Below are 14,521 nucleotides of genomic sequence, written 5' to 3' on the forward strand. Positions count from 1 at the left end.
GTACCAGAATCGACGGAGATGGAAATGAAAGGATTAAGATGAGCATAAGATTCAATATTTTTATCTTTTACTGATGAACGGAAAACATACATGTATATGTATGTGTACACAAGAAAACGCTGCAAAAAGAGCGTAGGACGAACAGCAGAGAAATGACGGCTAAAATTCTCCGTTTTTCGGCTGTAACTCTTGCTCCGTTGATCGCAGACGATTCGGACTGCGCCCAATCGATTTCTCTCGCAAAATTACGTCAGAATAGTGCATGAAAGAATTTATTCCAGCACTTTTCAAAATCGCGAAAATTTTCGGCAAAAATGCAAAGGGGTTAGCCTTGCTTTTTTTTCATTTTTCAGCCGTAAAATTTTTGGTCCCAGATTCGATTCAAATGACCCTTTCCTGACTAATTGGACCCCCAGGAACCCAGAAAACGCAGCAAAAACAGCATGGGATCAACAGGAGAGAAGTTACGAAGGAAGAAGCACCTGCTGAAAAATGTCGAAAACACAAGTTCACGTTTTTCGGCTGTAACTTTTGATGCGTTGATCGCAGCGTATTGGGACTACGCCCAATGGATTTCTCTCGCAAAATTACGTCAGAATAGTGCATGAAAGAATTTATTCCAGCACTTTTCAAAATCGCGAAAATTTTCGCCAAAAATGCAAAGGGGTTAGCCTTGCTTTTTTTTTCATTTTTTAGCCGAAAAATTTTTGGTCCCAGATTCGATTCAAATGACCCTTTCTTGACTAATTGGACCCCCAGGAACCCAGAAAACGTAGCAAGAACAGCGTGGGATCAACAGGAGAGAGGTTACGAAGGAAAAAGCACCTGCTGAAAAATGTCGAAAACACAGGTTCTCGTTTTTCGGCTGTAACTTTTGATGCGTTGATCGCAGCGTATTGGGACTACGCCCAATGGATTTCTCTCGCAAAATTACGTCGGAATTGTGCGTGAAAGAATTTATTCCAGCACTTTTCAAAATCGCGAAAATTTTCGCCAAAAATGCAAAGGGGTTAGCCTTGCTTTTTTTTTGGCCGAAAAATTTTTGGTCCCAGATTCGATTTAAATGACCCTTTCCTGACTGATTGGACCCCCAGGAACCCAGAAAACGCAGCAAAAACAGCGTGGGATCAACAGGAGAGAAGTTACGAAGGAGAAAGCACCTGCTGAAAAATGTCGAAAACACAGGTTCTCGTTTTTCGGCTGTAACTTTTGATGCGTTGATCACAGCGTATTGGGACTGTGCCCAATGGATTTCTCTCGCAAAATTACGTCGGAATGGTGCGTGAAAGAATTTATTCCAGCACTTTTCAAAATCGCGAAAATTTTCGCCAAAAATGCAAAGGGGTTAGCCTTGCTTTTTTTTTCATTTTTTAGCCGAAAAATTTTTGGTCCCAGATTCGATTCAAATGACCCTTTCTTGACTAATTGGACCCCCAGGAACCCAGAAAACGTAGCAAGAACAGCGTGGGATCAACAGGAGAGAGGTTACGAAGGAAAAAGCACCTGCTGAAAAATGTCGAAAACACAGGTTCTCGTTTTTCGGCTGTAACTTTTGATGCGTTGATCGCAGCGTATTGGGACTACGCCCAATGGATTTCTCTCGCAAAATTACGTCGGAATTGTGCGTGAAAGAATTTATTCCAGCACTTTTCAAAATCGCGAAAATTTTCGCCAAAAATGCAAAGGGGTTAGCCTTGCTTTTTTTTTGGCCGAAAAATTTTTGGTCCCAGATTCGATTTAAATGACCCTTTCCTGACTGATTGGACCCCCAGGAACCCAGAAAACGCAGCAAAAACAGCGTGGGATCAACAGGAGAGAAGTTACGAAGGAGAAAGCACCTGCTGAAAAATGTCGAAAACACAGGTTCTCGTTTTTCGGCTGTAACTTTTGATGCGTTGATCACAGCGTATTGGGACTGTGCCCAATGGATTTCTCTCGCAAAATTACGTCGGAATGGTGCGTGAAAGAATTTATTCCAGCACTTTTCAAAATCGCGAAAATTTTCACCAAAAATGCAAAGGGGTTAGCCTTGCTTTTTTTTTCATTTTTTAGCCGAAAAATTTTTGGTCCCAGATTCGATTCAAATGACCCTTTCTTGACTAATTGGACCCCCAGGAACCCAGAAAACGTAGCAAGAACAGCGTGGGATCAACAGGAGAGAGGTTATGAAGGAAAAAGCACCTGCTGAAAAATGTCGAAAACACAGGTTCTCGTTTTTCGGCTGTAACTTTTGATGCGTTGATCGCAGCGTATTGGGACTACGCCCAATGGATTTCTCTCGCAAAATTACGTCGGAATGGTGCGTGAAAGAATTTATTCCAGCACTTTTCAAAATCGCGAAAATTTTCGCCAAAAATGCAAAGGGTTTAGTCTTGCTTTTTTTTTGGCCGAAAAATTTTTGGTCCCAGATTCGATTTAAATGACCCTTTCCTGACTGATTGGACCCCCAGGAACCCAGAAAACGCAGCAAAAACAGCGTGGGATCAACAGGAGAGAAGTTACGAAGGAGAAAGCACCTGCTGAAAAATGTCGAAAACACAGGTTCTCGTTTTTCGGCTGTAACTTTTGATGCGTTGATCGCAGCGTATTGGGACTGTGCCCAATGGATTTCTCTAGCAAAATTACGTCGGAATGGTGCGTGAAAGAATTTATTCCAGCACTTTTCAAAATCGCGAAAATTTTCGCCAAAAATGCAAAGGGGTTAGCCTTGCTTTTTTTTTCATTTTTTAGCCGAAAAATTTTTGGTCCCAGATTCGATTCAAATGACCCTTTCTTGACTAATTGGACCCCCAGGAACCCAGAAAACATAGCAAGAACAGCGTGGGATCAACAGGAGAGAGGTTACGAAGGAAAAAGCACCTGCTGAAAAATGTCGAAAACACAGGTTCTCGTTTTTCGGCTGTAACTTTTGATGCGTTGATCGCAGCGTATTGGGACTGCGCCCAATCGATTTCTCTCGCAAGATTACGTCGGAATGGTGCGTGAAAGAGTTTATTCAGAATTCAGAGGAGCCTACTATATAGGCAATAAACATATTAAGAGTTTCCAATCAATTCAGACACTCTTCATCTTGTTACAAGCCCATCAGGAACATAACATGATCATTACTAACCCTTACTTGCTACACACATGTAGAATCACGTACTGTCCAGACTGAGGTGCTTCGCACCCCAGCGACGAAAATTGTTATAAAATATAAATTATTGAACATTTTTGCTTTAAATTTTTTTGTAGAACACATCGAAAGTTTATTCCAAAGGATCATGTATTTAATATTGTAAAAATTTAAATTTAAGTATACTGAAAAAATGCAATAAAAAAAAATATAATTATGGCTTTTTTTACAAAAACAATTGAATTATAGTTATTTTTCAATACGAAGGGCCTTAATTGCAACTGAGCTGTTTAGGTACCTAAAATTAAAGGAAAACCAATCCTGGTGTGATTTATACCTCTAGCTAGCAAGTAAGGGTTAAGCAGACGATCAGATAAAAGGTCTGAATGTCCAGATAATTCACTATTTCATCATGTAGCGTATTCAAAATTACAATACACATAAAAGAGAGTGGCACGAAGTGCGCAGGACCGAATTCCCTAGTAAAGCAATTTAAATCTCTTCGTGATAAGAATAGCACTATGTGACGATACTAATTATAAATAATATCAGACAATTCTTCTAAGATAAAATACTCGTATATATTTTCTTACGACAATCGTGATACATTATTAAACTTATGATCTTATCGTTAATATCGAGTGGATTACAAGAAATGATCGAATATTCGTATGAGTACTGTTAATGTTACAATTCAGGGTGAGAAGTCGCTAATCATTTCCTTAATGAGCGTAAAATATCAAAGTTATCATGTCGTGATAGTATGAGGTTCTTCTATTGAGTCTGCCAGTACTTTATACAACATATTTAGGTGAATACAAATTTAATATATTAACGTATACCATAATTGTCTTGTACTTACAGAGGTAAAATCATTTTCAACCAAGAAAACTCACTTTGAGGAGGATCGAAATAAAAGAAATAAAAACGTGTATAAGATATAATAACATATATTATAGGTAACATGATATCGTATATAATAATTAATAAAATATAATGTTAAATAAAATTAATGTGTGTGTATAATATATTATCATTTTATAATTTTATCTTCATATATCTAATGGTATAACTTAATGTATATTTATCAATAACAATAATCATTCAAAAGACACTATATATATGTACACAATTCTATATTTATGTATTTATATATAAGTATGAATATATGTTAATATGAGATTTCTTAAAACTATGTTCTGATTTTCTTTCCACCGTATCCAATTAACGCGTATTTGTAGTTCTTCTTTAAATATTATCTATTTATTGGTGAAATAATTACTTCCAAGGTCATTCACGTCGCGACGGAAAAGCGACGTAAACAAGTTGCTATTTGAAAAAATATGTCACTTTTACCTCTTGATAAATTGTCGTATATCATAATTATTCACGACCATCGTCAGGTGTATCTGTATATATATATATATATATATTATAGGTAACATGATATTGTATATAATATATATTATATATATATATATATATAGATTGAACCATGTTTAGTCGAAATCCGGTCAGTTTCGTAATTTGTTTATTTGATTAAAGAAACATGTTTTCGACGTTTCGGCCGGGCCCCGCCGACCATCTTCAGGCTATAATATATTATAAAAAAATGTTTAAGAGGACATTCTAATTTATATTACAGAAACTATGTTAGTAAGAATAGTTACTGTTTTGCGTTATAGTTAATTAAAACTGATCTAATATGTCACATGGTGAGGTGACGCTTTTGAGGTTATGTGTGAACTAATTTGCGGTTAAACATGGTTCATTCTATTTTCCTGGTCACGAATACATCGCATATATATATATATATATATATATATATCAATCAACTTATGAATACATTAATCTTTCTCTTCATAAATATTAGATAAAAATACTACCAAGCCATATATTCGGCAGCTTGCGTTCACTTTATCACGAAATAGTAAAAGACGGACTTCACGTTTGCTTAATTATTTGTCCTCTTTTCTTTCAATAAATACGCGGCACAGTTACACTTCACAAATCCAGTTATGAAACAAAGATTGACTACTTTGGGAACATAGGAAATGTTCCATAAAAAATTGCCTGCTTACAATTTGAACAACTGGTAAAAGAACATATTTTCATTCATAATTGCAGGTGAATACAGAAATCGCAGTCTCAGATTACAACGAGCTCTGACGACCGTATCATACCAATATTTATATCTAATAAAACTTTTACTTACATAACTAACACTAACATAAAATCCTTTGTAAGCTTATAGCTTGATATTTATTACACATACTATATCATAATTTCTATACTGATCGATATTATTATGCATTTTCAACTACATATCTGCACTCAATACGGAATAAAGATCGACAAAGTTTCCCAAATTATCAACATGTGTATGTCATTCCAATAATAAAATTCTATTATCATAATGATCTTCTGTGCTTTGAATTCTTTCAGTCAAACTTCAAAAACCTACGTACATTCGAAAATGTTTTTCATTATTCATTCTACTAATCGAGAAAAATATTGCATTTCCGTTAAATTTCGGTTTCGAACAGGTATGCCGGGTTTTAAGTCTTCGTGACATCACAATCCGTATCTTTAAACCGTCTCAGCTGTCTTCGTCATAGCCAGAAAATAATTACAAGAAACATTGTGCTGTTTTACATAATTAAGGCATCTATTCGTCTATTAGCGTGGTTTGTTATTGGGATCCTCAAGGGGATGCCCTGGTCTATTTCGACGCTGGCGTATATATCTCCAAATATCGAAGTCCACGTATCACAACCGCAAAAAAGTGCTCAATAGCCCCATTTTATACACAATTCTGAACAATAACAATCCAATACATTTTCATTTGATACAGCAATAAAGAAACTGCATTGATTGTACGGATTTATCATTGCGATTTCATAGAATTCATTACATTTCTTTACATCGGTGTCAAGTGAAAATGTTTTGGAATATTTTTGTTCATAATTGCATATGCAATGCGGCTGTTAAACCCTTTTTTGTGTGTGAGAAACATGGATGTCGATATTTTGAGATATACATCAACGTCGAAGTCGACCAGGGCATCCCTTAAATCCAGAAAATGCGATCTGCGTTATCAACACAGTCTCGTATTGAATTACGAAAGTGTGTTTTGACACATATTTTACTGTAAATTTACTTTACGTCAAATGAAATTCCAACAGGTTACATGAAAATTTCTGAGCTTTGATATTTGGAAAATCCGTCCAACGGGATCAGCTGATTACACCTTTTGATGCCATGTTGCCCAGACCACGTCTGCAACATGGATCCCAATATATTTGTTCATACCACGTCCAGAGACTCATAAATACGCATATTCAGATGAATTTTACAGATCTTATTGTTAGTTGCTTTCTATTGCCTCTTGTGATTATTTCTTATCTGTTTTATACACTGCAGGTAAGATTATCAATCGTTTAAACCTCATTATACTCTAATATACGCAGAGTATTGCGGCATATAATCGAAGTATATCTAATATAATCGTACATGTTTTTACTTTTTTATACATACAACATTATACGATAAATATATATTTATATGTCTTTGTGTAATTTGACCAAAAAGAAATTTCATGCGAGTTGAATTATACTTCGAAAATTACAAAATTAGGCTCGTTTTTTGATAACAACGCTGTGGCTTTACTGTACCTATCAGACGTGAGATTACATTGACGTATTGCATTCAATCGTGGGTATCAAAAATTACGAAAAGTAGTGCATGAGTTGTCAGCGCGAATGAGAAAAAAAGAATTACCTGCAATCTGTAAATTCATAAAATCTGTAACTCGTATGAAATTTTTTTAGCCTGCTGTACCTAAGTTGCATTTCCATTAAATTGATGAGATCGTTTTTGTATGTTATGTCCCGGCCATATGTTTTTTCGTTATTCCTTTTGTTCCTCCTTTGAATTGAATTAGGATCCTCAAATTTAGAAGATGTCATCTGACGGCAGTAAACATACCACAGCAACGATAGCAGCCGGCGTGTGTAATTAAAAAGCGGTTATTCACCGGATATTTTACGCTAAATAGATTCAATATCAGAAAATGACGGGTCAACGGCTTGCACGAAGCGTTTTGTGCCCTGGTATTTGTTAAATTCGCCTAAAACGATCAATTGTTCACCGACTTCAACACCATGTTGCTGTGACGATCTCCAAATTGAGAATCCCAATTAGTTATAATTCTTACTAAGGGGGAATTCAGGAAGATAGACGTCCTGTGGTATTCAAATTTGGCGGATCTGATTATTTCTACCGCTGTTAATTTTCTTTCACTTATTATCGTAACATATTATTACTCTATTTATAGTGCGGAATACTGCTATGCTAGATCAGAATTTTGATATTAGGATATAATTTTTCTTTCTTACTTTCCAAATGATTAAATTGAAGCTATAAATTGCACATCTAGCATAAAACTGTCGGAGAAACAGCAAAGTATTAGTGCTGCTATGAACTATAACCTTACGAATTATGTAACATTAAATTCATTTTGGTGATGTGTAAAATATCCTTGCCCAACCAACCAAAATTATATTACAATTGTTCATCTTTGTACTTTCAAGAAACAATTTTTTCGCTTAAGTCTGCAGCATCGTGTAACAAAATAAAAAATTTTAGCGACCGTTTGAGTTGGACAGTTTTCGCATAATGTAACTGTGAGAAATTATTTTGTATAAAGATCCTGCTGATAGTAAAATTGATATTACAATTAGGTATTTGTATCTTTTTCTCTTTCACTGATCTATTGTGTGGTGAACAGTTCTAGTAAAAAAAATTGCCAGCAATTTTAGTTGAAACTCTCCGAAATTGAATATTACGGACTGATTTCACTAAAATTCTTCGATTCATTTTCAAAAGTTATAATTTACGAAACAAATTCAGAATTTCTCAGGGGATATTTCAGAGATTTTCACCGCATTTGCAAAAAAAAAAAAAAAAAATTGTGAAATAGAAGCCAAGTTGATGACTGCATACTGATAGTACAAATAAAGTTTTTTTTTCGGAATGTGGTCAAATAGGCCTCAATATTTTAAAGCTCAGTTGATCTGATTACAGCTAAATTGCGATGATAAATTATTTGGTAGCACCAAAATCAAAGCTGCAACGTATAAATTGTTTGTGCAATCGATCAATTATCTTGGATATTGATATGCACATACGTTTTCAAAAAAACAGAGAATGAGCAAAGTATCCATTCAAAGCGCTACATCTTTACTTAAGATGATTGAATTGAATTGAAAAACAAGTTTTCGCGTTATTTATGTTAGACAAGCGAAAATCTGTGTGATGTTTAAATTTTAGGATTCCAGCCGATTTATTTTCACCGCATTGGTACTTAGGCATTGTATTCTAGTTGTTCATTATTCCGAATAGTAAAATAGTTCTGCATTCAACCAGTTAATATATCCTATGAGCTATGATAGTATTTTACAGGTATTATGCTGATCATATTGCTATTATTGTACAAATTGGGCCTAAGTAAAGTTGGTGATGACGATTATACTTTGTAGTGTACTCGAAAAAATGTCTCTTAAGATTATTTCTTATTACATAGAGTTCGTTACTACCATGTAATATTTTCTGACCTCGGATATTTCGTATCCGTTAGCCAGGTGCAGTGAAATTTGTATTAAATTAAACAGTTTTAAAATCTAAGGTTGTCATTGTTTACGTTATGTATTCGTGCACTTAACCGTCAGTTGAACCACGTTCAAAACTGACTGCACATTGACTCCCGAGTGTTTCTGGCATTTGAAACCTTTCGTGTAGAGTCATATAAACGCTTTACACATACATCGACGTTATTTTAAACAGCTTACATCTTGATTATCGAGAAATGACAGATGAAGTTGGAGTAAGTACAATTGTCATAATTTGAAAAACAATCAAATGTACATGTACACTTACAAATGTAAGTCGTTGGTGATCATCAGTAGTAAAACCTTTGTGTATGTGACAATCAATGATATCCAAACACTGTTTATTAACAGGATATCAACGGATGTTTTCGATATTAGTGATTTACAATAACACAGTATGCCTTCCAGAGAGCTTCGCTCCAAATAATCATCTTACTTGTTTCTCTAACAAGGAGAATATCAGACCTCCTCAAACTTCTAGGGTCGTCTCCTTAGGCTAAAACATGAAGTTTGAGTTTGCATAGTTTGGTCTGATGGACCTCTTTTCAATTTGGTTACAAATGATTATATCAGCAGCTTGGTGAGTGAAATATCGTAACAAGCGAAATGTGTTACGTATTTTTGACTTGAATATTAATTTTAATTTACATCTCATCAAGTTTCAATAATAAGATGGAAAAAAAAAATTTCAACAATAGGATTTGATATCTCCAAATGGGATAGAATATATTATTTCAGAGGATTAACGAGGTAACTTGGAATTCTCAACGATCAGATCTATTGTAAATTGAGCAAAGAAAGGTCCATCAAATGAAACCTATCAGGAGCGCAATATTTTTAGCCAAAGAAACATTCGTAGAAGTTTCGGTAGAATCTACGATTCGGAGGGGCTTGATAGTTTCCTTATAAAATAGAGTTCTTGCAACAAATCAACAATATTACCTTATCTCAATTCACAATTATTTGCATTCGTTTAATGTAACAGAACTAGAATGAAGGGATTTGACGCTTCTAAAATACTTTTCTCGTGATGTTAAGTTATTTTTCCTGATCAGAAAGTAAAATTGAGGGATCTAACTTGTAATTTTCGCATATTGTAATGCAAGACCTGCTGCCTCCACTCGACTAATCCTGCTCTGAAGAGCGTTGGACGGGAAAATTTCAAGAAACAGAAAATTTCACAGAGCTGTATTAGGCAGTAATAAAAACTAATTTTTTCTATTGATGCGTTGCGGAAACAACGTTCGTGCCAGTGGAACAATGTGAAACGGATAACACATTTGAATTGCAAAAAAATGTATGACGCGCTATTATGGGGGGGGGGTATCATTGAACGAACCACTGTTACATGAGCGGGAATCGTCCAAAACAACGAATGTATTTGTTGAATAGCCCCAAAGCAAATGGAACAATTATGAACTTTTCGCTGTAATTTACGTTTCTCAACAAGGAAAATCGTGTAATCCATCATATTAATAATATATGTTACACAACATAGTTTACAGACTGTTTGCATAATTTGAAAAATGAATTATAAGTTGTTCTCTAAAGAAAACTTTGGTATACAATACATTTTGTTTATAACCATGTTTTAAGAGGGTTTCTAACCCAAGAGCGTTTTATAACGTTCACGAGTTTTAAAATTGTATGGGTTCAGGAGTAAGCGGAAGGAAAAAATTGAGCAAATCAGAGTTAGAATTATGTTATTTCAGCTTAAATTAAAAAAAAAAAAATTATTTCGTAACATTAAAATCTGTGGCTGCTATGGCCACTAAAGTCATGGTATGCAAAAAGCTGCGTTGAAAATGGTAACCATGTTTTAAGCCAAACGAAGTATCTGACTAACGAAAACCAAAGATCGTTTTAAAGGCCAAGGTACCCTCTATCCTCCTATACATATATGGAACCGATTATCAATGAAGTTAACTTTAGTAGAGTTATGATTTTTTTTTTTTGGTGCTAAGTCATATTTTCTAGACTTCAGCAGTGTCTTCAGCTGTATATGTTGAACAGACATACGGATATTAAATTCGATCCATAGGAGGTTAGTATTCCATAATCATATGAAAGTCGTGTATAAATTTCAAAGTGATCGGATGAGCGGTTTTGATGGAATCGTGATGAGTTATCGAAAATGTGGTTTCGAGTGGCAAAACAATCGCGTTACGGCGAAGCGGGACTGGAAATTTATGCTCATAATTTGTTTAATTTCGCGAATTTCGGCTTCGTCAATCAATGAAAATAAAGATAATGGACCCGACTACAATAATATGCAGAAAACGAAGCATGGATGAAAAATTATTTTTGAGACTTGGGAACCCCATAAGTTACAAAATGTTGTCATTGAAAGATATGTTTAATAAGCGGAACAAGGCAAGCTTAACACATGGTTGTAAACAAAACACCAGCGAAAACATGCAGGTGATGTCTTATCCCGAGAAAAAATTGAAAAAAAAAACCGAAAATAAAACATTTATTTAAATGATATGAAAATAATTCTGAAGAAATGTGTTAAAATGTTGCTCAAACTCTAATTTTGTACATTTTCGGGTGAATCACATCAAGTTTTGTGGCCAAGGTAACTATGCTGCCGACGTTTGGAGCTTATGCAAATAGTCTTACAGCTGTCAAACAGTAACAGCTACCAAAGTTGGACTATATAACGACCTATAAGACGCAACCTTACGAAATTTTAACAATTTTTTTTAACTAACTTGTCTGGCAGTATAGATCGGTGTATAAAATTAATTTTTCAATTTTTTTCGTTTTTATTTTTATTAATTTTTTTATTTTTCCCGTCCCTTAGAACCTGAATAATTTAGACAAAATATCACAATTTGCTATTTTTTATTTAATCAGACTAATCCAATTCATTTTCTTCAATTAATAATGCTTCCAAAATCCAAAGTGATAGTATCTGATCTCTGTAGTACACCATTTCCTGAACGATATTTTTAAGTGAACCAGGAGTGGCCAGCTTCCGCACTGAGCGCTACTACTCCATAATTGCCTATTCCTGAACACTTTATTCTTGTAACGAAGTTATCACAAAGGGACCCCATTACAGTTTGCCAAATGCTAAGTTCTTGTCCAATGCACTTATTTCAATTTTCCAAAGCCTTTGTTCTTTATATTTCAGCAATACAATACCGAGCAAAACTGGGCAAAATCGAGCATCGCTTAATTACAATTTGTTATTACATTACATTTCAATTACAAATTATACGTGGAATTTGCAATTAGCACGAAATAAACAACAGATTACATCTGCATCTTATAATTAGAAAAAAAATACAAATCACATAATGTTTTACAAATGCAATTTCTATTTTGCTTCCGTTTCAATTACAAGTTACACTTGTAATTTATGATTGGCCAATTAAAATTTCGCTTTCAGTGATGTCAACAGAAATAATCATTCCACGACGTAACTGAATCACAGATAAAAACGCGCAAGGCCTATGAATACCAGACCTTGGTTCAATAAAAAATTTGCGTTGATTCAGCTGCAAATAGTACTACACCATTTAACTGTACAGTGAATATTTGTCTAGTACTTTGTGCGATTCAAGTGTCAGGAACAAAGAGTTAACAGTATTTATTGTTAGTCAACCATCTTGTCTTACATCGGCTAGAACGCATATTTCCTCACACACACACACACACATATATATATATATATATATATATATATATATACATATATACACATATATACATATATATTGTAAAAGTTTGTTAGAGAATTTTTTCAAGACCAGCTGTATAGATTTTGATCCATATTTTTTTGATATCAATTAATTCGATATCATTTATTTTATACCTACACGCGATCGTGTGAAAATAGTAGCAGTGATTCTGCTAGGCTAAAATTTAATCGAAATTAGGTCTAACTATGTACAAATTAAATGGTGAAACTGAAAAAGCCGTTTCAGTAAAAGCGATGCGAGAGGACCAGCCTCGAGACGACTACAATCCGTCATGGGATTAATAAAACTTGGTTCACATATATAAAACGGTGTGATATTTTCTGATGAAAATCAAGAATTGATTTCACCACCTGTTAAAATAATATAAATAGAATACTTTTCTGTAATTGCTCTGTACCTGACAGTATAATGTCTTTAAGTCAATATATAGAGTTAGTCTTTGGAAGGAAGTTCAGTCATGCCGAACCTAACATTGGCAAACTTTGGGGTCAATAAGACATGTCTGGAGACCAGTTATTCGTGGCAAGTAAGTCTAAACCTAATCGCCAAAGCGGCTACAAGCCTTTTTCCACTTGCACTGTGTGCACCAGAGCTCACGATGATCCATTCCGTACACCTTGCGGCATTTTTTCGTCTCTCCGCGCATCCGGCGAGGAGAAGCTGGCATTTTATTAGACACGGCCAAAAGTCCGTTGTTCGGCATGTAAGAGGGCAGAGTCCTTGGTGATAACTTTATGTGCTTTATAGGAGAACTCTGTAAGCAAAACACCAAATATATTATACACTGTCTTTTTTTCAGTGGTAAATATTTTACAATTCGCCTATACAAATTTCGTGGTGGAAAAATTTTTCGAAGTACTTTTTCATATGTAAATGGATGTATAAAAAAATTTGGAAAACATCTTAGAAGCTTTGAATTCCAACACTTTAAGAAATTTTATACAAAGATTTCAGAGTTTCAGTAAAGAAATTGGAATTACAATTCGAAATTCATTAAATTATGCATTTCAATTATAATCAGCAGAAGATCAAATACAAATTATATTATATGTTGTTATTTGTAATTGAATAATTACAATTTCACCCATCACTGATCACAAGTAATCAGAATTCAAAAGAATTTTTCAGAGTTTGTCAAAGCTTTTTGAATCTTACAGTGTTTTGTTCAAACACATTTAGAAATGCTTTTTCATGAGAGAAGCATTTTGAGAATTATTATGTACGAACATTGCTGCCTTACTCATAATATTTCAACAATTTTTCAAGGATAATTACCGGAGAGGGAGTAACATTGAACGTGTTGCTCCTGTCTTTGATAGGCATTGTAGTGTTTTCAACTGGGACTGCCTCTAGACGCAATTGTTTTTGATACTCTGGATCTTCATGGGGAGGACGTGCCATGTCCCGATGTGACATGGTGGGTGGAGAGCTTGTGTGGCATCCGAGGGCGACTTCTGTGTAGTAAAATTCTTCCTCGTGATTCGACATATCATCATCTTCGTTGTCGTCTCCATTTTGCCTTTCCTTGGGGCTAAGAAAAAGAAAAAAACTTTCAGTACTTTCAAGATCTTTATTCAATAAAATACAAGAAAATCGGCTAATAGACTGATCTAAGAGTATACCAATTCTATAATTTGTACATAAAGAAAATTTTTTCCCGAACATGCACAGGAAGTAAATCTCGGGTTTGAACGTATTTTTCGAATCTTTAATACTTTCCAAACAAGTTGTAATAGTTTCAGACTTCGCTGATGTCCACGGTATAATATGGGAGCTGAAATTCTGGCGCCAAATCAAAATGAATGCTAATGGATACGGTTTTAGTTTTACATCGGTTCGAAAATCATTCTCAGCACCCGTTATTACGCGAGTACTATTTCACGCCAAACAAAAAAGCAGTAAGAATTATTAAAATATGATGTTAGCGTTTCGAAGTCCTAAAAACTGAGAATTCGAGTTGCGAAATTCATTTGCTACGTAAGCGGTTGGAAAACAGCTCACGATATTTCTCAACAGAATGGACGGTA

General features: G+C 34.6%; 1 protein-coding gene across 3 annotated transcripts in view; it reads right to left on the reverse strand.

Moving 5' to 3' along the window:
* Positions 1-3,677: 3,677 nt before the first annotated feature.
* The window catches only part of LOC107223966 (zinc finger protein 395), a 92,558-nt gene continuing 81,714 nt past the window's right edge, over positions 3,678-14,521 (reverse strand). For all 3 annotated transcript variants that reach the window (XM_015663853.2, XM_046731562.1, XM_046731561.1), the window contains exons 6-7: positions 13,770-14,025; positions 3,678-13,248 (exon numbers count right to left, since the gene is read on the reverse strand). In XM_015663853.2, coding sequence (XP_015519339.1) covers positions 13,033-13,248; positions 13,770-14,025 — 472 coding nt within the window. In that variant the 3' untranslated portion in view covers positions 3,678-13,032. The remainder of the gene's footprint in view (positions 13,249-13,769; positions 14,026-14,521) is intronic.

The sequence above is a fragment of the Neodiprion lecontei genome, chromosome 2, assembly GCF_021901455.1.
Source record: "Neodiprion lecontei isolate iyNeoLeco1 chromosome 2, iyNeoLeco1.1, whole genome shotgun sequence".
NCBI classification, from domain to species: Eukaryota; Metazoa; Arthropoda; class Insecta; order Hymenoptera; family Diprionidae; genus Neodiprion; species Neodiprion lecontei.